Genomic DNA, 24143 nt, shown 5'->3' with positions numbered 1-24143 from the left:
TCAAGGTTTTCTCAGAGGGTTTAAAGGGGATGGTTGGTGTGGTGGTGTTGCCATTTTGTGTTCTTTGGTGAGGTTTGCATTGCAGGGAGCGGTTCAGTGATTGTACTCTCTCTCTCTCTCTCTCTCTCTCTCTCTCTATCGAATGGAAGCATGATTGTAGTCCTTGTTCCGAAACCAAAGCACAGTGCTCTGATCCCTGTAGACTGAAAAATCTATCATAAATGTGAATCCTAATTCCACAGCCTCTCAGTATCTTTCATGGACATTTGGGTCATTAGAACGTTTGACACATTTAAAGCCACGTGTAATCATTCAGTGTAGTTAAAAGAAGACAAATTTTGAGTGCAGAAAACTTTATTTAGGGCAAGCTGTTATTTGTTGCTTCAAAGATATTTTCAATTGCTTTAGTTTTTTCTTTTAAAATTAATTAAAAACATTTCTAAAATTGACAACGATATTTACATATTTTTAATAGGGTAATGTGCAAATATATATATATATATATATATAAAATGTGTAAAAAAATATGTTATTTAGTATGTGCATATAAACTCTTAATATATGAAAATATGTACAAATTGCCTCCTAATATATGTTAATTGTCAATTTTGAATAAAAAAATTATAAAAACACTAAAATACCCTTAATAATATCTCTCATCTCTTACTTCCTAAAATCAGTGTTTTATATTTGTTTTTTGTTTAAAGAGTGGTTTAGGTATTTCAATCTTCAAATTAACAAAATGTCGTTCAATATTAAAAATGCAGGATTTATTTTTTAAAAACACTGGAATAGTTGCGCATTCAATATATAATTTTTTTTTTTTTTTATAACAACTTATCCTTTTTAATATCATAATTGTCCTCATATATGGAAGAAAATTCCAATTCCTAGTCATCCTTAATCATGTTCTTTTCCTAAATCTCCATATCATTCTTTCACTAAAAAAATAAAAAATAAAATAAAGAGAGAGAGAGAGAGAGAGATCCCCAGTTTTTCTTTTTCTTTCATAAAGTTAAGAAACTATTCATTATGCTTTTTGTTAATTGAGGGTGTTGACAACGATTTTTACATTTTTTAATAGGGTAATGTGAAAAAAAAAAAAAAAAAAAAAAAAAAAAAAAAAAAAAAACACACACACACACAACTATGGAGTATTATATAAAAAAATGTGTAAAAAAATATGTTATAAGAACCCTAAAATACCCTTAATCTTCTCTCACTTCCTAGTGTTTTATTGGACACGTGGTGGAGTTTTCCTAATTAGTCCAATATTATTAATTTTTTTTTAAGCCATAACCCAATAGATAAAATTTCATTTTATCACCATTAATTCATATATTTAAATAATCATTAACTAATACATTATTAGAGTTCATTAAATGATCATCAATTAATTAAATTAACTAATATGTTCTTTGAATATAAATATAAATTTTACGGATCGAACTCGCGGATCGGATTGGATTTTTAACAGCTTAATCTGTGATCCGATCTGTGAGTTACGGATTCAATTTTTTTGAATTTGCCGTTAATCTGTGGGTATAGCAATTCGATCCGATCCATATAAATCGGATCAAATCAGATCGAATTCGTGAATTCGACTTATTTGCCCAACCCTAGTTATCTCCCCTTGTAAACCTAATAAAATATGCAGACACACACGAACACATACACACTATGTACACACAGAATATTTGTACTCTTTTAATTGTTGTTGTCATCTGACTACCCAACAGCTAAAACAAAAGCTACAAATAGTGGCTGAGGGGATTTAGAGGGATTCCAAACCTGAAGTCAGATTAGTGGTCAAACAGTATTTCAGATCTTTATTCACATCAACTAGTGGTGGCTTCACCTCTGATTTTTGGGATTTAATTCATTCTTCAGTGTTAGATGAAGAAAATGTGTCTCTAATGCGGCCAAGCACTACGGACTAATAAAAGGCGGTTGTTCAAGGTATGGGTCCTTTCAAAGCTCCAGGGCCGGATGGCTTCACCCCCCTTTTCTTTTAAAGCAACTGGGATTTGGTGAAAAATGATTTGGTAAAGGGTTTTAATTTATTCTTATAAACTGGTTTCTTGACAAAGAGTCTCAACCATAACAATATCACACTTATTCCAAAAGTGCGGAATCCTTTAAAGATGACTCAATTCAGGCCCATTTCATTATATAAGATTTACTTTAAAGTTCTTGCAAATAGGCTAAAGCCTTTACTTTCTCCACTGATTTCTAAAAATCATATTGCATTTGTTCCTAACAGACTTATTCATGATAATGTTTTGTTGGCTCAAGAAGTTCTCTATTATTTAAGAAGAAGAAGAAAAAATGAGATACCAGTTTTATGGCTCTCAAATTAGATATGGCTAAGGCATATGACAGAGTGGAATGGGATTTTATTCATGGTATAATGGAGCATTTGGGGTTTGCAAGAGGGTGGATTAAAGTTATTATGGGGTGTGAGATCTGTTTCATACTCAATTCTTATCAATGGTGAAAGCGAAGGCCTTATTTTTCCTTCTCGGGGCTTATGACAAGGAGATCCTTTGTCTCCCTATCTTTTCTTATTCTACACTGAAGGATTTCTTTGTTACTGAAGAGAGTGACGTGTCCTCAGATTATTACCACTCGTAATAGCACGAATCTTTGTAAGATAGTACTATATAGAGGGTGTCGATCTCACAGGGATAGGAGTTTTCTTCGCTTTGTTTTTAACTAATATTTGGTTTACAGGTAACTTAGTTGAATTGATTGATTTTGGTTGTCACGAATATAAAATAAAATTAAACTAAAGTGATCATAGATAGAGGTCTTAGGACTTTGATTTCACCACAACTTTCATACTATGGTTAACTATTTCAACTCTGGGAATTTAACAAATTATATTTCAAATGAATTGAACTCAATAACATTCGTTCAATTCGAGTTTTTAAAGAAAGAAGTTTTATAAATTGCAGTTAACTATAACCTATATACGATTAGCATGGACTATCCATCTATCTACTTTAACTAATTTTGTAAACAATCCATCTTTCCTAAACATAAACTATGAAAACATTCATATATAAAAAAAATTGGAACACCATTACATGATCTCCATTCTTATGTCCGACAGGGCTCCGCCAGATACCGTCCGATAAGAATGGGTTGAGCATAGTTAATGAATCAGTTATATCTAAGATAAGCTAATAACAATTCAATAACTATTAAAACAGTAAAGAACCAATTGAGTTGTCTCAATTGCTCATAATCATGTAATCAAGAAATATAATATATATTAAAAATATTCAAGAGTTAAAACAATCAAACCATAGTAATCAGATGGGCTACATCTGTGCCTTAAGAGAGGAATTAGCTACATTGGATTGACGGAATTATATAGAAGTCTATAGGTATTAACTACTACTTATTCTAGCAGGATTCCCTCAAGCATAGCAGATTCACACTATCCCAAGAGCTTTTAAGTGCTACACTGCATTAAGAGAATCACATAGCAGTCTATAGGCTTTAACGACCACTTCTTATTCTAGCAGGTCCAGGACTCCAATTTTAAGAAGTACAAAGTTTCATTGGTAAGACCCAACTTCGAACTACTAAGATCACAACTAGATAACCCATCTACTGACAAATTAAATCCCACGGTCACTACACGTCTAAAAAGTCTAATAATCATCAAATACCCTGGTTTAACATGGAAAAATATTAATGAATCTGAAGCAACAATAATCTGACTTAAAGAAAACATAAAATATTGTCTCAACATATTGTTAGATAAAAAATGAAAGATAACATCAGTGCACAGTTATGTTGATCTTTTTGCAATATTTACCTCATTTTGCATGTCGATTATCTTCCATTGGCATCACATGCATACTCTTTCGATTACCTTTTTTTTCCTTCCCTTTTTTACCTAAATTTAGTTTGTTTTATTTAGAAGCAAATTTTTGGACCAAATAGGATAACATGGCATGCGACTATCGATATCCTGTCGCATTGATCGATTGATGGCTGGTATTGTTGGTGGAGACCTAACAAAAAGATGTTTTGGTATAACCATGATGTTTTGGTATAACCATGACCCAACTAAATTAGTCGTAAGTAGAGTCATTACTTTTATTTTATTTTTTTGTTTCTGCTTCCCCTTCCTCTTGGAAGGGAGTTGCTTCAAAAATGGGCGAGGGCAGTTGTTGTGAGGTTGGCTCCTCCATAGCATATTATTATTTTGGTTTTCAGAGCTGTCGTTCTCCAACATTCTTATCATCTTGGTTTGTGATGAAGGATTGGAAGGCTTCTATAGGGCCCTTTTTATGTGGCGAAAAATTCAATATGGAAAAGATGGACCCACCCATTGAGGTTTTTTTTGTGTTTTTTTCCTTCACTACTGAGTTACATTTCTTCATTGTGGCCCTTGTGGGTCATAAGATTTTTGCATTGAGCTTGACCGAGACTCAAGTTGGTAACAGGACAAGCCTACTTCTTATATCATTGAACTGAGTTCAACAATTAATCCAGATTTTGCTACTCTTAACAAATTGTGGCATTTTTATGGGGGCCTATGTCTGTCGTGTACTTATTGTTTTACCTAATAATGGCTGGATATAAAAGGGCTAGCTCAGTGCATGAGGCTCCCACCTTTATCTGTCATGTACTTATTGTTTTACCATGGTGTAGGCTTGCGCCGAACCACGTCAATATTTGTGTTCTTTGTATGTGGCGTTTACTTTGGACACATGGTGGAAACTACCAAGCTGGAGTACTGTAGGGGCAGAGGGAATTTCCGGTAGAGCGGTGAAATGTGTAGAGATCGAAAGAACACCAACGGCATAGTTGTGTTGCCTGGACAATATAGCACTTTTTTTCTTTACATATCCAATATCATCTTATTTTTTATTTTTATTTATGTATTCTGTGATTTTTATACAACCTTGGTATCTTGATGCTATTTCAAACAAAACTGTCAGGATTTGTTGGAGCGGAATCTTTTGGTTTATCAAAACAAGGATATATAAGTTTGTAAGAACTTGCTTAAATGGAAAAGAATAAACGGAAGTTGGAATAGGCAACTCAAATTTGGCATCAAATGTCAACTGCTAAGGTTTTGCAATTGATTTTGTTCATGGTAGCCAAAAGTGGCGAAAGCAACTTTGTCATAGATGTTTAGGAAAGTTCCCCCCCAAGATAAACATATTACTTATAGTCTGAGCAATTTGGAAAGAACCAAAGATTCATTTAAACTAAAAGAGCATCTTGAACGAGTTGTACCCACCATTTTGTAGAGTTGAATTTAGTTTAATTAAGTAGCAACTTATGGATACAAAGGCTGTGATATCCTCTCCAGCAATAGGTATACTTGAATCTGCCTGAATAGGAAACATCAATGTTAGTCCACCACGCCCTTCGTTGAAGAAACTGCAGCCCTTGCAGCAATTCAATCCGTCCTTAAATCTTCTAGTAACAATCTGATAACGATATTGAATTGGAAGGAAAAAATGAAAATGCTTCCTTAGGCCTCAGCAAAGTAAAGCTTCCCATTGGTAGCTTGTTGAAATTTTCGACTAAGGTGCTGGATCACACCTTTTGAACACTTTCTAATACATTTTATTTATCAAAAAATAAAATTTATACATGTGAACCAACTTTTTGTGTTGTTATTAATTGATGGTTATTTTATGGCATTATGGCGATAACTTTTTTATTTATTTTGGGTGGAAATAGCCGTGTTTTTATTAAGTGCAACTATTGTTTAGGGCAATATATGTTTTCTTATATATATATCCCCCAACTTTTTTTGCATTAAAGGAGTTGTTTTTCGCTTGCACTTTGCAATTGCACATTTTGTTTTTTAAATTGCATTGTTGACACTATAGATGTCAACATCGAGTCTAACACTTCCGTCTCCGTCTACCAAAACGACTGGAAATATTTTAAGAAAAGGTAGGCATACGACGAATGGAGTGTAACTTTAGTTAATTTAGAAATATAGATAGAGATGTAGTGCAGATCAAGGGTCATGAGTTACAAACAAATTGAGCATTTCTGGTATTTAGGCTCAATAATTCTTAACGAAGGAGAAAAATTGGATGCACAATGGGTAATATTGAGTATGTCTAACATTTTCTGTGTCAACGTGCCCTCTAAGATTTAAAGGGATGATCTGTAAAACAGTTATTAGACCAGCTATTCTTTGCAGGACAGAATGTTGGCGACTAAGTAACAAAATATCCATAACATGATTGTGGCAGAATTGTGAATGCTGAGAAGGATGTGGGTAAAGATAAGAAAGGATAGAATTAGAAATGAACACATTAGTGAGATAGTTGGACTAGCACTAATTGGAGGTAAAATTATAGAAAATTGATTATGATGGTTTGGCCATGTGCAAAGAAGACCATTGAGTGCACCAATTAGGAAGAGTGTCATGGTCCACTTTGAGGGAATAAGGGGAAGAACAAACTTAACGTTGGTTGAGTTGCAAGGGTATGCTAACATGTGGTTGGATAGAGTGGAATGGGAAAATAAGATTCTTGTAGGCAAGTAGTTGGGAAAGAGGCTTAGTCGACTTGAGTTGTAAATTTAGGAAATAGATTGTTCCTCGCTGCTCAGAATTATATATTGTACTAAAAAGTGTTTGTGTGTGTGTGTTTAATAGGATTGAACATATACACATACACACAATTTATAATATATCACAATTGGGCTATATTATTTTTGGTGTCTCCATCCAGCGTATAGTGAACATATATCTTGATCTCATTGTTCTTGGAGCCTTTTGTTGATTCTTTCTCATGGATGTTCTTTGGAGCAACCTTTTTATGTTAAGTAATGAATGTTTTAACCGTTTTGGGGTATGGGGTCCTTTCTCCTTCTCTCGTCGTACACTAGAGGAACTCGTGTTGTCTTGAAGGATGAACAAAAACTAAAAGTGGAAACTAAGTCTTCGTGTTACATTCTCTGCAGGTTCTATACTCTCATGGTCTTGTCTACTGCATTATATGGGAACCAGCATTTACGAATTGCATTTGCAATGGGCTTATCCTTGCCGAGGATGGTAAAAAGATGAGTAAAAGATTGAAGAACTATCCTCGATGTATGGAAGTCATTAATGAATACAGGGCTGTAAGTCTTATTGTTCGTGTCATTTAATTATTTTTATTGTTCTGTGTTCTATTCTGTAATATATTATTGCTGCTGCTTTTGTTGGTGTTTGAGTATTCTTGTTCAAATCTCTCTTCTTTTTGGTTGTTTTCTTGCATTTCATGATCTTGCTTGTCTTTTTCGTTTATTTGTATTTTAAACTACTGACAAATTTTACTTGTCTGTTATACTGTTATACAGGATGCACTACGACTGTACCTTATTAATTCACCAGTTGTTCGTGCAGAGCCTTTTTGTTTCAAATTTATGGTTTTGTAAGTGATTTTCCAAAGTTTTATTTTCTTCTTTCATATTCAGATTTTTGTTTGATTTGATCTATTCTTCTGGTTTGCTGATTTTTAGTATTCCTCCTCCTTTTTTATATTTTCCTTTTTATCTTGGTTGATCTCCAATTGCTTGTATTAATACCAGATAATGATGTCAATGCAGGTCAAGGATGTTTTTCTGCCGTGGTACAATGCATGTACAGGTTCCTTGTTCAGCATGCAAAAATACTTGAGATTGAGGGATTTAGACCATTTATTCCTATTGAACAGTACACTATTCAAAAGTCATCTAATGTTCTTGATCAGTGGATCAACTCGGCCACTCAGAGTCTAGTTCGTTTTGTCTGCAAAGAAATGGATGCATATCGAATGTATACGGTTAGATTTCTGCTAGACATTATTGCATATTTATTACTTTTTAAAGAAATACATTGTAGTTAGAAGATGTGAAGCCTTTAGATGATTGAAATACTCTAGTATTATATAGCAAGAAAAACAGGCTTGAAATCTCCTTGCCTGTCAAATGATTAATATAGCTTTTATAGGATTCTCATTAAGTATATGGCTCATGTGGTGAAGAGATGGTATATGTATGAGCCTCATGTCCTTTGTTGTAGCAGCATAATTTATTGATGATGCAATTTACGGGTGTTAGATTGCCTGGCCTAAAGAGTCACCCGGTAGCTCATTTAGGTATGAGCTATCAGGTGCGGTCTATAAGTTTTCTGTAAATTTGCACAGGAAAGGAGAGAAGAAAAAACTTCATATATTGCATTACAGAATAATAAAGTTACAAAAGATGAGATTTAATATAAAGCCTAACTAGAAGATGAAAGGACAGTTAGCTCTAATAAATACAGATAAGTATATAAAAATACGACTCCCTAACACTGCATAAGTTTCTTGATGTGTTGCAGTAGCACTACTGTTTGCATTATTTATTTGCTTTTTATGATAACATTCGTCATCGCATTGAACTAAAAAGCACAGTGGTGACTTGGAAGCATTACATGAACATAGAGACATGGATATGTGAACGTGACAGGATCTAAAACTGTAATCAAGTAGACAGCATGGACAAAGTGGTATAAGGATGTTTTCATAGATAGACATATATATTGTATATGATCGTGATAAATCTTTTATTTATTTTTTATGTTTGTATGTCAATAATTGCATAATTCAGAAATACAGTACTTGGCAATTATTGTAGACACAATTATATTATTGTACACTCTGCCTTACAATTTTAAAAATTGCAATTGTGGCAGCCATGCGTCTTCATTTTAATTTTTCCTTTTTTATTTTGGTTTTTTATTTTATTATTAGTATTATTATTATTATTTTGTATTTTGGTTAAAAGAAATGTTTGTAAATAATGGATGTGTCCATGGCATTTCAAAGGTGGACAAGACTTTTGTGAAGTCGTGTTTTTGCTACATTGATAGCTTGTTGAGGATTGTCAAATTATTGAATGGCTTAGAACCATTTATCTAGAATTTAAGATGTTTTTTTGGGTTGATTTATTTATTTATTTTTTGATAAGTAGGATTGCAATAGAAAGCGCTCAAAAGGGGAATGCATCCCTCAAAACTCAAAAGCTACAGAAGACCAAATAGGGCCTCTTGACCCTCGAATAGTCCAAAAATTCAACTATCACCCCATGTATTTATACTTTCTCGTTAGACCCCACAAAAAAGAGTATTAAGAATGGAGAACTCCAGCGCCCCAATGGGTGTCTCCTTTCCTTCAAAGGATCTGCTGTTTTTTCCAAGCCATGGACACCACCAGACAACACAAAGGCGCTACCCTCCATAAGTCATGGACTTGGGCCCCCACTATACATCCTCTCCATGCTTCTACCAAACCTCTCAAAAAAACATGTTATGTCTCAGAAAACCTACTTGCCATTAACGGCTGATTCAGAGGTGGATTCTATAACTGTCTAGAAATGTTGTGTTTTTTCAGTTCACATGGGTTGCTTTTCTGTTTTCCATGTTAAAAGTTGTGTCTATCTCATTTACTGCTTTATGTTTTGTGCCAATTGTTGACTACTCTCCATACCACATATATCCATGGGAGGAAGAGATGGACATTTTTTATTTTTTATTTTTCTATAAGTAAAATTGTAATTGAAGGGCTCTACCCTCCGCTCTGTCCACAAGCACCACCAAACACACAATGGTGCCACTGCCTCCCTCCAAAAGTCGTGGGCTTGGGAACCCAATGAACAACCTCTCCAAGCCTCAATCATACCCCTTGGAGATGGGCGCATAACCCACTGAATCCCCAAACGTAACAAAAAGTAAGCCTTTCAAATTTGGTGAAGCTTCTATGTTACTGTACCTAACACCATATTTTGGCGTTTGTTATTCGCTAGAATATTGAAAATTTGATGCTACTATGTTGTAGGGTTTGAGTTTTTATTGGTCTGGCAGCTAAAAACATACCCTCAGCCAACAAGCATAATTTTGTACATATAACGTAGGTTATTGGATTTTCTCTTCTTATGTTACTAAGTATATCTATAACTCCAATTTCTTTTAGGTGGTTCCTTTCTCCTTTATTACAGAGAAAACAGGATTTTTGTTTCATTCTTTATTACCGAGAAAACAGGACTAAAATATGTAGTTGGCTTTTGATGACATATGGGAGAGAGATTCACTGAATTGAGGTTTAAACCTCAGATATAATGGCATGTTTTTACCCTCTTATTCCAATGTACTTCTTTGAGGTTATCAACATTGACTATTTCACAGATGGTTCCATAATACTCCCTGTACTTTTGTATTTTCTCTAAATGAAGAATTTTTTCCTTATTTCTTTTGTGTCTGTTGCTTATCAAAGGTAGATGTAATTGTTTTGAGCAACTGAGAATTTATGAATTTTTGTCACACATATTGGAGTCCTTGATTGATATATCATCGTATAAGATGCAAGTATGTTAACAGTAAATGCCAGAATTCTGATTTAATTATGCCATGTATATGCAATTTCAGTGTGAATCGAAATTACTTTTGAGTACCTGGTTAGAGCGTTAGAAAATGGGCTCGCTAATGTGGATTCTGAGGGGGCTTGCAGCAAGACAACCACTTCCAAAAGCACAGGAGGCCCCGGCAAGGGGAAAGGTGGGAGAGGAAAGGGTGCTTCTTCCCGATCTGGTGGGCCAACAAGAAACGTGGACGATTCAGGCGGTTGGTCATTTGATCATTGCACTTATCGGAATGTTAGGAGTGCAACCACTTGCCAGGTGTGTCATCAGCATTGACGAAATACTCGGTTTACCTCGCACTGATGGGTCTCACATGGACATAATAATACTTGTTGAAGCAAGAATGAGAAAAGTGGAATTTAAGAAGGCATTCCTGGGCATAAAAGGTTAGTTGAGGCTGTTTGATGCATGGAAGAAAGTGAAGGAAGTGAAAAATATAAGAGAGGAAGAAATGAGGAAAGAGTGGCCACACCTTTTGTCTCGTGTGTTGGGGGGTGCCACTGTGTGGTCTATTGTACATAGTTCATGCCTATTTACTTGTTGGGATTCTTGAATTGGTTGCGTTATTGGCTGATATTTATTTATTTCAAAGATGGCCAGAGGCAGTTGCAAATCAACTCATTTGTTTTTTTTTTTTTTATCCTTTCTTCTGGTTTCTCCTTTTTTAGGGAGTGATGTAACTTTGTTAAATGTATAATAAAGATATTTTCTGTGTATGCAGAAGAAGGTAGTGCAAAATAACATATATTTCTTGTTTAGTGCAGATCATATGTTTAATGGGATCCAGTGAGTTATTTAGAAGAATTTGTGGGGAATTGTTGAAAAAATGAATGGCATTTTTATTTTTTAAATAATGAAATGATTTCTATTATACTCTATAATAGATACAAAGAAAGATAAACGTGGTAGAATATTGATTCGGAGAAAAAATTTCTTTGCCCAAGACTTCTAGTTTCACCTCACGTCACCTCACAAAAAATTCTAGAATGACCTGGGGTATAGGCTCCTATATACGAGCATATAATTTTTTGAGATATTTGAAAAATCAAATTCCCTGTACAGGCTCCTATATATAACCATACAATTTTTTGAGATATTTAAAAAAATCAAATAAGTCATTTAAGAATTAAATAAAGAAATGCCATATTAGCAAGTTAAAACAAATTATATAGGTAATTAGAATTTAAATCCCTAAATTTAACAATTTAAGGATATGTATGGTAATTAACAATTTAGTTTCCTTTTTTGAAATTGTAATCCTAAATTCCTAATTTACAATTTAGTTTCCTTTTTTGAATACCAATTGTAAATATTGAAATCAACCCCTTTCTTTTCTTGCAAGTCTTCCAAAGAAAACCTATTTAAGAGCCGCTATTTCCATTCCAGAGCATTCCGCCTCAATCACTCTGTTCTTGCAAGTCTTTTCCGCCTCAATCACTCTGTTCTTGCAAGTCTTCCAGAGGAAACAGACAACAAACCCCATCCACTTTCCATAACAGACCCATCACTGCCAATCATCACCGGTTTCCTCTGATTGCGCCGTCAATCAGCCGAGATCAACATCTTCATTGGTCCGAGATCAACCGCTACGGTACAGACCCACTTCTCCCCGGGTTGTTCTTTTTTGCCGCCTTGAAGCACTGACCGGTTCAAGTTCGAGGTCGCCGTTTTCATTCAGCCGGCCACTCTTGCTCTGTTATCGTCGGCAGTTCCGAGCTCATCATTATTCTCTGCCGCAGGTGTAATCACTACTATTCTGAACGAGTACAAAGCTCGCCGAAATAGCGACTCTGATAAACGCCATCGTTCGTTGGCGTAATCAACTGCCGGTGTCTTTGCCACTGTCACTTTCTCGCCGGTGGGCTCTTCCTTGCTGTCGCCAGTTCTGTTATTGATTCCACTCTTGCTGCTTCTTCTGTAATTGGAAGTGTTCCACTTCTCCCCGGGTTGTTCTTTTTTGCCGCCTTGACCGGTTCAGTTTCGTGGTCGCCAATTTTCCTCTGATCGCGCCGTCAATCAGCCGAGATCAACATCTTCATTGGTCTCGGCCCCTCTTTTTGGCTTCCATCGTTGATTGAGCCGACTCTCACGACGAACACGATTTCCTACCATAAGTAGACCCCGACTATCAGTCTTCCTCCCTTTACACGTACTTGCTTGGTATCAGAAAAAGAACAGAAAAATCTACATCCTTGCTTGCTTTTAACCCAGTTGACAGAGAGATGTTTATACCGCCGATAGGGTTTCGCTTCGCCCCCAATGAAGATGAAATCCTCCATTACCTGAGAAGTAAAGTGACGGGAGAGAGCTTGCCTGAGGGTATAATATTGGATATTGATCTTTATGTGAATGCCCCATGGAACATATTCAGAAAAGAATTCGAAGATCAATGGCGGCATACGAGTAACAAGGAATTCATTATCTACGTCTTCACTAAGTTGAAGAAAATTGGCAATAAGAAGAGAGTGGTAAGGAGAGCGGGGTGTGGGACTTGGGATGGCAAAACCAAAACTCATGAAATTTATAATGGACAGAAACAACTTATTGGTTTCAAAAGGATGTTGGATTTTGAAGCAAATGTGGAGAACGATGAGTACTCCATCATGCCACGAGGGCACTGGATCATGCACGAGTATTCCTTAGGAGGTGTGAATTTGAATGGGTTAGAAAGTGATGGTGATTATGTTGTTTGCAAGATCAAACGAGATGATTCTAAATTTCTAAGGAGAGCACCAAAGCATGTTCGTGAATTATCCAAAGAAGAAAATCCTAGTCCGAAGAAGAAGAAGAAAGAGCGATATGATCAGGCCTCTACAATTACTGCACATAACACTCTGACTCTAAAGGATCAACATGAGTTGCTTCCAACACCATGTTCTGATTTTCAGCCGTTGCTGCTACCACATCACGATGATATCAGTACAACAATAAACTCATACCAAGACCAACATGAGTTGCTTCTAACGCCGTGTTCCGATTTTCAGCCGTTGCTACTACCACATCATGATGATATCAGTACAACAATGAACTCATACGAAGACCTGCAGCATATTGAGGCATTTTTTGACAACTGTGATTTCGAAACAGATTTCTTTGATTCAGATATGGAGACACGCCTCAACGCTTTTTCTAAAAGTCTTATGTTTGATCACTCATTTCTTTAGAACTGCTTTAAGATGATGATGATCTTGTATATATAGTTGGTAGCTAGTTTTTCCTTTTTGATTCTTTTAATTTCATTGTTCATTGTTGTAACTTCTATGTTGTAATTGATTCTCCATCTAGTTATAAAAGTACGTTGATCCCTCGCAAGATTTTGCCCTAAATGATAAACTCACAATTAATGGTTCATTGAGTGCAGTTAATCTTGTGCAACAGAACAATTGCAATTGCCCTCCAACTGCAGAACTTTGTTGTTACCTTTGCGATGTAGGGCTTATAGTTTTAAGAGTGTGCTTGCATTTCTACACTTGAAGACGATACAGTTTGAGTGAAATATAAATCAACGAGTAAACTCTATTATTGACATGATTTCCTTGCTAAATACATTCATACGGTATTCCCTTGGAAGAGGAAATTTTTGTATGTAAGCTAACCCACAGGTCCTATAATCAAGCATGTATATCATATAAAGTACACCAGATTAAACAGCAAGCTCGTGGAAGAATAGAGGCATCGCCATTCTAGCCTCGCCCAAACCATGATTGATATCTGACCATGACATGATCTTTGTAGATGCTGCGAGCCACTGGAAGTGCGTAGCCAGAGACTTAACATGTAGCACGGTCAGTGAAATTGAGCTCATTTGGAGTTGTCAATGAAGAGTATCTTCTCCGGATGGAGAGGGCCACGCAGACTCTGTGTAACTTGGCCATTCCAACTCATCCAGTCCGTGATGCTTTTTACTTTCACAATGACATCAACATGATCTCTTACTACAACTGCCCCTTCAGGGCGAAGAATCCAACACATTTCAAAAAGAATTCCAGTAATGTCACACCTACATAGACAACAGATGAGTTGAGATAAATAACATTTCAACATGAACTTGTATTTTCTAATTAATGGGCCCTCTGCCCACATAGTGCAGGAATTCAACAATCCAAACCAAGTACTGCTAGAGAGAGTAGAAATTGAGCGATGATCTTTAAGTCTATCAAGTGATATTATAGTATTATAGTCGCATATGAAAAAGAAAATCCTCGACCTTCTCTAAGAGAGCAATATCATTAAAGTTAAGAGCCCATTTAATTGGACAGAGTTATATATAATCTACTGCAAAATCTATGGAAACTTAAAAGCATTCAAGGAATCTACAGACTTTCTTTGCCTCCCCTTCCGCCGTCAAGTAAGCTTAAAAAACAACTTTCACTTTCCGACACAATTTTAAGCTAAATAAATGCATATGAAGAAGAGTAACTATTTTTTTTGGTCAAACTAAGTACTCTCTTTGTAGCATTTGGATGACTCACTGAAATAGCACCCTATCTATTGGGTTTTATCAAATATTTGAATACCAGTTAGTTATTGCATTTAATAGAAGACAGAAAATTTTCCAATACCTTAATTCATTTCTTCTTGAAAATTATACTTTTTATCAATTTGATAGACCAATTTGCGGTTCAAATGCCAAGCAAAACACAAAGAAATGGTAAAATTCCCACAAGACATCTAAACAGCTCCTAGAAAAATGCTAGGAATTCAAAAACTAACTCATTCATGCACATGCTAAATAAACCATCAGCATGTATCAAATCATATGTTCAAGGGTATGCTGAGAAGGGCTCACACCTGCAAGCAAGAGTATCTTGTAAAGTCCGCAGTTTAAAAGGAAAAACACAAGATTTCATAATTAACAAATTTGCTACAGTTTTCTAAATCCATAGAGCACATTAAAGTGGATTAATCTAATGATATCAAAGAGCGATGAAACCAAATATGGAAGCCAAGTGGTGGAAAAGACGAGGAAAATGCACATTGGTGGAGACACCACTCTTTGATGCATAGAGTGAAAAATCAGGAACACACAAAACTAGAAAATAGAGAAGCCAGAGAAATCCAATTCAAATCCTTGGACGACATTTTCGTATGTCCTCCAAAATTTGTAATTGCTTACTTTGTGGAGAATCGGTAGTTCCAGCAGCAAAGAAGTCATTTTCCTTGTTATAGTTCAACTTCTAATATAAAATACTATGCTCTGTGGTGGTAATGAATTTAACATATAACACTCTTTGGTTTCCGGTCCCCTTTTTGAGCATTTTTAATAAATTCATACTAATCAAAAAAAAAAAAAAAATAACATATAACACATAAACAGTGGGTTAAGAAAATCGTTATTTTTTAGGCACACATGGTGAGGCCCTGTACATACTTTTAGCAAATGTCGGATGTATTTAAAGATCTTATTTCAATTAAGTTACTAGCATAGCTATCCAACAATGCTACTCCAGGTTAGACTCAGATACTTTAATAAGCAGCAAAATTCCAACATTTACAAGCAATAACAACAACCATTTCACTAAGTTTCGACAAAAAAAAAGACTAAACAATCATTAAGTATGACTGTTTATAATGCACAAAAGCATATAAGTTAGTCTATAACAAAAGACAATAAACGTACATATCATCATCAGAAAAGAAAAAAAAAAAAAAAAAAAAATACTAATAATAAAGAAAAAAGCTTTAGTCTCACCAGTTCATGCAAGTTCCAAGAAGGCCACGTTCATAGATCACACCAAGGGTATTGTTATTTGCATCAAAAGGAACCACATTCATAACCCAAACTGGGCACTTGGAAAGTGCAGCTGCAAAACCCCCTAAAGCCAGCATTCATGTCCATGATATTTCTATATCTACCAGCAAAGAGAGATTTGGGAATACTTCCATGGTACAGAGCTCTCCTTTTCCATAATTGATTATCTTCATTAAAGGTCTTGACGGTAGTCCCTTCCACCATGCTGCTTCTAATTCTAGGTGGAACAGTCATCAACCTTTGAGGCCATTTTTCAAGAGCACCCCCAGCGGTATCATGGATATCTGTCACCCTTGGAAGAGGAGTAATACATGCCGCTATCTTCTTGCACCTAAAGAAAAAAAGTTAATATTTTCAAAATGATGAATTTTTCTTAACTGCTTCATGCAAAAGTAGAAGCTTGGGTTGACAAGTGTCAAAAATCCAGTTTGAGTGCAAGAGCAGCCACTTTTTGCAAAATAATGCAAATGTTAAGTTTGTTTCTAGTCTACCTAGGTGGGAGCAACATTATGTAATGGCCTTTTAGATAATTTTATTTATAGCTTGCTTTTTACATATCATTTACAACATTGTGAAATTACATAGAAAGTAGCTAGAGACTACATACCGAAAAATAAACTTACCTAGAAATTGTGCAATTACGTCGTCTCAAAATTGACTTATGCTCAGTTGGATGCTGATGGAGATGGAAAAGAGATAATTTTATATTTTAGAAAAACAGTTACATGTTGTAATATTTCAAACGTTCTCTCCTTTCCCACTCCTCAGTCAGCATAGCATTTAAAAAGGAACTAGATCGTAGACAAAAGTATGGTAAATGCATCGCACCGCAAACGTTTTGTGTCGCACATTCTAGCTCTTTTAGGGGGGGAAAAGGAAACAAAGAAATAAGGAAGAGACTAAAAAGGTAAAACTAAACCTTAGGAAATTAACTGACAAAAGATGAATGATAGCTTGGATTCTAAAAGGAGTTCTGCTCATAAAAGACTTTTGGTAATGGAAATTTAGATTTACAGGAAACAGCACATGCAAGAGCTGTGTAGAAGGATGCTTTTGTGTTGGCATTTCTTTTACTCCAATTGGACAAGTCAACTTGCTTGTGTGGTAGGAGAAATGTTGAGCAGAAACACCAGTGCTCACACTTTGTTCTGATGCAAAGGATTTGAAACTTTAATTCACTTTGGGCACTAACAATTACGCCCTCATCCTTGTTACACAGTCTAAATGCAAAAAAGTGAAGAATAAACTTACCAACCAGTATCAGGATCAGTATTAGCATAAAAATGGTGAGATTTCCAAGTCTTTAACTTTTGGCTGCAGTGAATGTGATTAGTAGGCTTTTGCCACACTGCAATTGCTCCCCTTTCTTTAATCTTCTTCCAGCAGAGTCGCCTTGCAAAATCTTCCAAACTATTTTGCTCTTTTTGTAGGTCTTGCACCGTTCTCTCCCAGCCCTTGCAGTTTACCTTCCAATTTATAGGTGGCCCAGACAAAACCCAATAGCCACGAAGGCGCAAAATATGATCAATTTCCATCAGATATAGTCCACCTGGCACACATATTAAGGAAAAAATTATCAGATTATATGAATGTAATGCAGATAAATATGTGCAGAGCAAACAGACACCTCCCAACACAAACCTATTCATTAAATTTTATGTTGTATTGATATGAGTGGTTATTTGTCATGGTATTCAATTTGAATTAGGAGTACGGAACATATTCAACAATACTCCCTAGGAATGCCTTAACAGAAAAAGTACGAGGATCTATAATAATATAATAGATTTCTGACTATAAAAAAGGAAAAGAGATGAAATCATTTTATAGTGGTGGTAATATGTGCCAAAAAGAATTTGAAAATTCAAGTACCGTCACCAATCCATTGTACAAGTCATTGTGAACAGTGAGCCATGTCAAAAGATATCGATGGGTATGGTAACCTGTAGGTGCTAAGTACACCAAGCATTGCAGGAAGTCCTCTTTCCAAGGCAAACTGTACTTGAGCCACGTGAATATCTCTCGGTGCTACAGACATTGTCAAAATGTTACAGTCTATGAGTGAGGCCCCAAAGCTTGCAACCTGAGAAAAATGTAATTAACACCAAAATTTCCATTAAGCATGAGTATAAAAATCAATTATACAATTCGAGTTCATGACTACACATCGCTGACTATACATATCTCTTTGACAGCTGAGGAGGTGAAGGATGATAAACGGAACAACCTATTTTCTTGCCAGGTCTTGGCCAAAATCAGAAATCATCTCATTTGGCCAGCTGATGAAATCATGAAATAAAAAATAAAAAAGTCCATAAAATGCTTAAAATTAAATTTAAAAGTTAATTTATTGTGTGTGTGAGTTCATTCAGTGGCGTTTGTGGTATTGTTAAAACCAAAAGAAGAGAAAACATGTTATACATCTATTGTTTAGTTTTAAGATAACTCTGAATCACAAATATAATAACATTACCTTTTAGTCCTAATCTAATTATCATCTTAACACCAACAAAAACAGAGTTAACTAAAGTTACTAGCATTTTATAAAGAAACCAGAAGTTGAGAATGGACTATAATACTGGATATCATATAGAACCAGGGAACACAAGTCAGTTGAGTGAAGAGGGCATGAAAATTAAAAACTCAAAATAAATTGTTGAGAGGATGTGAAGCACAGACCGTGTGAACATATGTCATTTATCCCTACCATTATTGCATGTGCTTAAGTACACCATATTTGATCAAAGCTATCAATACTGAAAGTAGAATTGCTTATACCAAAAAACACAACAAACTGATCTCATCTCATATTCTTGTCGACTTTCCCTCTCTTGCTCTGTATTTTAAGTAGTATTAAGCCTTAAAAGAACCCTTGACAGTAAAACAGGATGAGCTGAGTGATGATATTCTGGCAATCTCTAGTACTTTGTCATATAGAAATACCACCAGCAGTTAGCTTCAGTGGTATCTCTTGCCACCCACAAAAGAAATGACGCAAAATTCAAGTCTCAGTTGGAATGTGCGAGTGTGCCTTAAGAAAGAAACAAAAACACAAGACAAAGATAAGGCTCAATTTTGAAAGAAAACGAAATCTTGGATGAGGGTAACAAGTCTTTACATGAGATATTGTGGTTTGATTATTTTATGCTATTGTTGCATTTGCTTAATATAAGATAGATAAGCTGGGAATGAAGGACGATTTCCTCAAAATACCCTTCCCAAGTTTCTGTCTATTTCCGGTGAAGTGAATAGAGTATATCAAACATCATTGGGAAAAGAAAAGGAAACCTTTTTCTACATGGAATAAATATATATATATATATATATATATATATATATATATATGTATGTATATATATAGAAGACATACATTTTGATACTCAACTCTATAAACCTTGTCCCAACTACCTGGGTTTAGGTACACAAAAAGGCAAACACCTGACCTAATGTTGGAAAATAGTCATACAATCCCAATTATTTGGGACCGGTTAAGTTAAAAGGAAAATTCTTTGACAATGTTTGTAAATGGTTCTTCGACAACCACTTGTAGCATACATTAGTATCATTACTTTTAAAGACCTAACAGAACTATATATATATTGAATTGATTAACCCAAAAAAATAATAAGGGAGTAATAAATATATAGTTGGCAACAAGAAACTAACTAAACAGACCACTTTCAAAAATAAATTGAAAAAGCTGAAAACCTTAGACACAAACATTTTATGTATTGCTAGCTAACTAAACAAAGCAATTAGAATACTAAATTATAAAACCTGAAAAGCCTCTGACACAAAACATTATATATAACAATAACTTACTCCACATAAAACAAATACAAAAATTAAGAATATCAAGAACTTTAACGAATACCCAACTAAAAGAAGCACATTGCAGTGACACTCACCCCACAACCAACATCAAGGACTGTCCTTATCTCCCATGACTTCAATGGCACAACCCTCTCCAATTCGTCGATATAACCCTAAATCCCCGTCGTAAATGAAGTGCCACGGCCCGGAAAAACTAGCCGGTCGCCTTCCAATCGAACCCAATTCTGGGCTTTCTTTGACACAGTGAGTCTTTTAAACCGTACATTGTTGAACCAAGCATAGTCTCTGCTCTTCGGCCATGGAACTGGCCTCCGGTACCCGACCGGCCTCGGGACCAAACACCGGAGCCCCTCCGCGGCGTCCGGGCAGTGCCGCTCCCTGTGGAAGCGATTTTCAGTTACGAACAAAGTTTCCCTTTTTGGGTCTTGACAGGGGCAGTAGTCTGTGAAGTTCTTGGGGCAATATGGGAAGAATTGGATGGTTTTGGGGGGTTCTGGTGGTAGAGAGAGAGAGAGTGTGTGGTGGGTTTCAAAATGGAGGGTCTGAGGAGGGTTTTGGTGGGTTATGAGGTTTTGGAGTTGGAGACAGTTTGGGACTTGGAGGGAGTGTGTGGAGGTTGGATTGAAGGAATTGTTTTTGTGGAAGCCCAGAGTGTAGGAGAGTGAGCAGAGGATAGTGATGAGAAAAACCCTAATCAAGGGTTTTCTCAGAGGGTTTAAAGGGGGTGGTTGGTGTGGTGGTGTTGCCATTTTGTGTTCTTTGGTGAGGTTTGCATTGCAGGGAGCGGTTCAGTGATAGTACTCTCTCTCTCTATCGAATGGAAGCATTGATTGTTGTCCTTGTACCAAAACCAAAGCACAGTGCTCTGATCCCTGTAGCTGAAAAATCTATCATAAATGTGAATCATTCCACAACCTCTCGCTATCTTTCATGGACATTTGGGTCATTAGAACGTTTGACACATTTAAAGGCACGTGTAATCATTCAGTGTTACACTTTGAAATGCATTTCCTAGTTAAAATAAGACAAATTTTGAGTGCAGAAAACTTTATTTAGGCAAGCTGTTATTTGTTGCTTCAAAGATATTTTCAATTGCTTTAGTTTTTTCTTTTAAAATCAATTAAAAACATTTCTAAAATTGACAACGATTTTTACATTTTTTTAATAGGGTAATGTGCAAATATATATATATATATATATATATATATATAATGTGTAAAAAAATATGTTATTTAGTATGTGCTTATAAACTCTTCATATATGAAAGTATGTACAAATTGCCTCCTAATATATGTTAATTGTCAATTTTGAATAAAAATATTATAAAAACCCTAAAATACCCTTAATAATATCTCTCATCTCTCACTTCCTAAAATCAGTGTTTTATATTTATTTTTTGTTTAAAGAGTGGTTTAGGTATTTCAATCTTCAAATTAACAAAATGTCCCCATTTGTTCAATATTAAAAATGCAGGATTTATTTTTTAAAAACACTGGAATAGTTGCACATTCAATATATAATATATATTTTTTTTAACAACTTATCCTTTTTAATATCATAATTGTCCTCATATATGGAACAAAATTTCAATTCCTAGTCTTCCTTAATCATGTTCTTTTCCTAAATCTCCATATCAATCTTTCACTAATAAAAATAAAAAATAAAATAAAAAGAGAGAGAGAGATCCCCAGTTTTTCTTTTTCTTTCATAAAGTTAGGAAACTATTCATTATGCTTTTTGTTAATCGAGAGTGTTGACAACGATTTTTACATTTTTTAATAGGGTAATGTGAAAAAAAAAAAAACACACACACAACTATGGAGTATTATATAAAAAAATGTGTAAAAAAATATTTTATAAGAACCTTAAAATACCCTTAATCTTCTCTCACTTCCTAGTGTTTTATTGGACACGTGGTCGAGTTTTCCTAATTAGTCCAATATTATTTATTTTTTTAGCCATAACCCAATAGATAAAATTTCATTTTATCACCATTAATTCATATATTTAAATAATCATTAACTAATACATTATTAGGGTTCATTAAATGATCATCAATTAATTAAATTACCTAATATATTCTTTGAATATAAATATAAATTTTATGGGTCGGACTCGCGGATCGGATTGAATTTTTAACAGCTTAATTTGTGATCCGATCCGTGAGTTACGGATTCAATTTTTTTGAATTTGCCGTTAATCTGTGGGTACAGCAATTCGATCCGATCCACATAAATCGGATTGAATCAGATCAAATTCGTGAATTTGACTTATTTGCCCAACCCTAGTTATCTCCCCTTGTAAACCTAATAAAATATGCGGACACACACGAACACATACACACTATGTACACACATAATATTTGTACTCTTTTAATTGTTGTTGTCATCTGACTACCCAACAGCTAAAACAAAAGCTACAAATAGTGGCTAAGGGGATTTAGAGGGATTCCAAACCTGAAGTCAGATTAGTGGTCAAACAGTATTTCAGATCTTTATTCACATCAACTAGTGGTGGCTTCACCTCTGATTTTTGGGATTTAATTCATTCTTCAGTGTTAGATGAAGAAAATGTGTCTCTAATGCGGCCAAGCACTATGGACTAATTAAAGGCGGTTGTTCAAGGTATGGGTCCTTTCGAAGCTCCAGGGCCGGATGGCTTCACCCCCCCTTTTCTTTTAAAGCAACTGGGATTTGGTGAAAAATGATTTGGTAAAGGGTTTTAATTTATTCTTATAAACTGGTTTCTTGACAAAGAGTCTCAACCATACCAATATCACACTTATTCCAAAAGTGCGGAATCCTTTAAAGATGACTCAATTCAGGCCTATTTCATTATATAATGTCATATATTAGATTTACTTTAAAGTTCTTGCAAATAGGCTAAAGCCTTTACTTTCTTCACTGATTTCTGAAAATCATAGTGCATTTGTTCCTAACAGACTTATTCATGATAATGTTTTGTTGGCTCAAGAAGTTCTCTATTATTTAAAGAAGAAGAAAAAATGAGATACTAGTTTTATGGCTCTCAAATTAGATATGGCTAAGGCATATGACAGAGTGGAATGGGATTTGATTCATGGTATAATAGAGCATTTGGGGTTTGCAAGAGGGTGGATTAAAGTTATTATGGGGTGTGTGAGATCTGTTTCATACTCCATTCTTATCAATGGTGACAGCGGAGGCCTTATTTTTCCTTCTCAGGGCTTATGACAAGGAGATCCTTAGTCTCCCTATCTTTTCTTATTCTACACTGAAGGATTTCTTTGTTATTGAAAAGAGTGACGTGTCCTCAGATTATTACCACTCGCAATAGCACGAATCATTGTAAGATAGTACTATATAGAGGGTGTCGATCTCACAGGGATAAGAGTTTTCTTTGCTTTGTTTTTAACTAATATTTGGTTTACAGGTAACTTAGTTGAATTGATTGATTTTGGTTGTCACGAACATAAAATAAAATTAAACTAAAGTGATCAGAGAGAGAGGTCTTAGGACTTTGATTTCACCACAACTTTCATACTATGGTTAACTATTTCGACTCTGGGAATTTAACAAATTATATTTCAAATGAATTGAACTCAATAACATTCGTTCAATTCGAGTTTTTAAAGAAAGAAGTTTTATAAATTGCAGTTAACTATAACGTATATATGGTTAGCATGGACTATCCATCTATTTACTTTAACTAATTTTGTAAACAATCCATCTTTCGTAAGCATAAACTATGAAAACATTCATATATAAAAAACATTGGAACACCATTACATGATCTCCATTCTTATGTTCGGCAGGGCTCCGCCAGATACCATCCGATAAGAATGGGTTGAGCATAGTTAATGAATCAGTTATATCTAAGACAAGCTAATAACAATTCAATAACTATTAAAACTGTAAAGAACCAATTGAGTTGTCTCAATTGCTCATAATCATATAATCAAGAAATATAATATATTTTAAATTATTCAAGAGTTAAAACAATCAAACCATAGTAATCAGATAGGCTACATCAGTGCCCTAAAAGAGGAATTAGCTATTCATGACGACATAGAATATCATCTGTGTCGTTGTCGTCTTCATCGTCACGGATGACACTTCTCTTCTCAGGATCTTCACCTTCTAAGGTTATGGAAACCCTAAAAGCT

At 35.0% G+C, this 24143-nt stretch overlaps 1 protein-coding gene, 1 long non-coding RNA gene and 1 pseudogene across 2 annotated transcripts; 2 read left to right on the top strand and 1 right to left on the bottom strand.

Annotated features, from left to right (window-relative positions):
- The first annotated feature begins 7672 nt into the window (after positions 1-7672).
- LOC132301907 (uncharacterized) lies at positions 7673-10820 on the top strand. Its single transcript, XR_009480692.1, has 2 exons — positions 7673-7799; positions 10421-10820. It is a non-coding gene; the product is annotated as an uncharacterized LOC132301907 (long non-coding RNA).
- A 1815-nt stretch (positions 10821-12635) lies between these two features.
- LOC132274868 (NAC domain-containing protein 58-like) lies at positions 12636-13577 on the top strand. The gene has a single exon (XM_059776218.1). It carries the CDS (start codon positions 12636-12638, stop codon positions 13575-13577), a length of 942 nt encoding a protein of 313 aa, XP_059632201.1.
- Positions 13578-13780: 203 nt separating this feature from the next.
- LOC132301044 (probable methyltransferase PMT19) lies at positions 13781-20926 on the bottom strand (annotated as a pseudogene).
- Positions 20927-24143: the final 3217 nt, after the last annotated feature.

This window comes from Cornus florida, unplaced genomic scaffold, assembly GCF_030987335.1.
Source record: "Cornus florida cultivar Cherokee Brave unplaced genomic scaffold, ASM3098733v1 CherokeeBrave_3.0.0_Hap2_Chr01, whole genome shotgun sequence".
NCBI classification, from domain to species: Eukaryota; Viridiplantae; Streptophyta; class Magnoliopsida; order Cornales; family Cornaceae; genus Cornus; species Cornus florida.
The sequence above is the reverse complement of the archived record's forward strand: the minus strand, read 5'-3'. Positions and strand labels throughout refer to the sequence as shown.

Coding starts and splice junctions, on each gene's coding strand:
- LOC132274868 (XM_059776218.1), top strand. CDS start 12,636: ATGTTTATACCGCCGATAGGGTTTCGCTTCGCCCCCAATGAAGATGAA.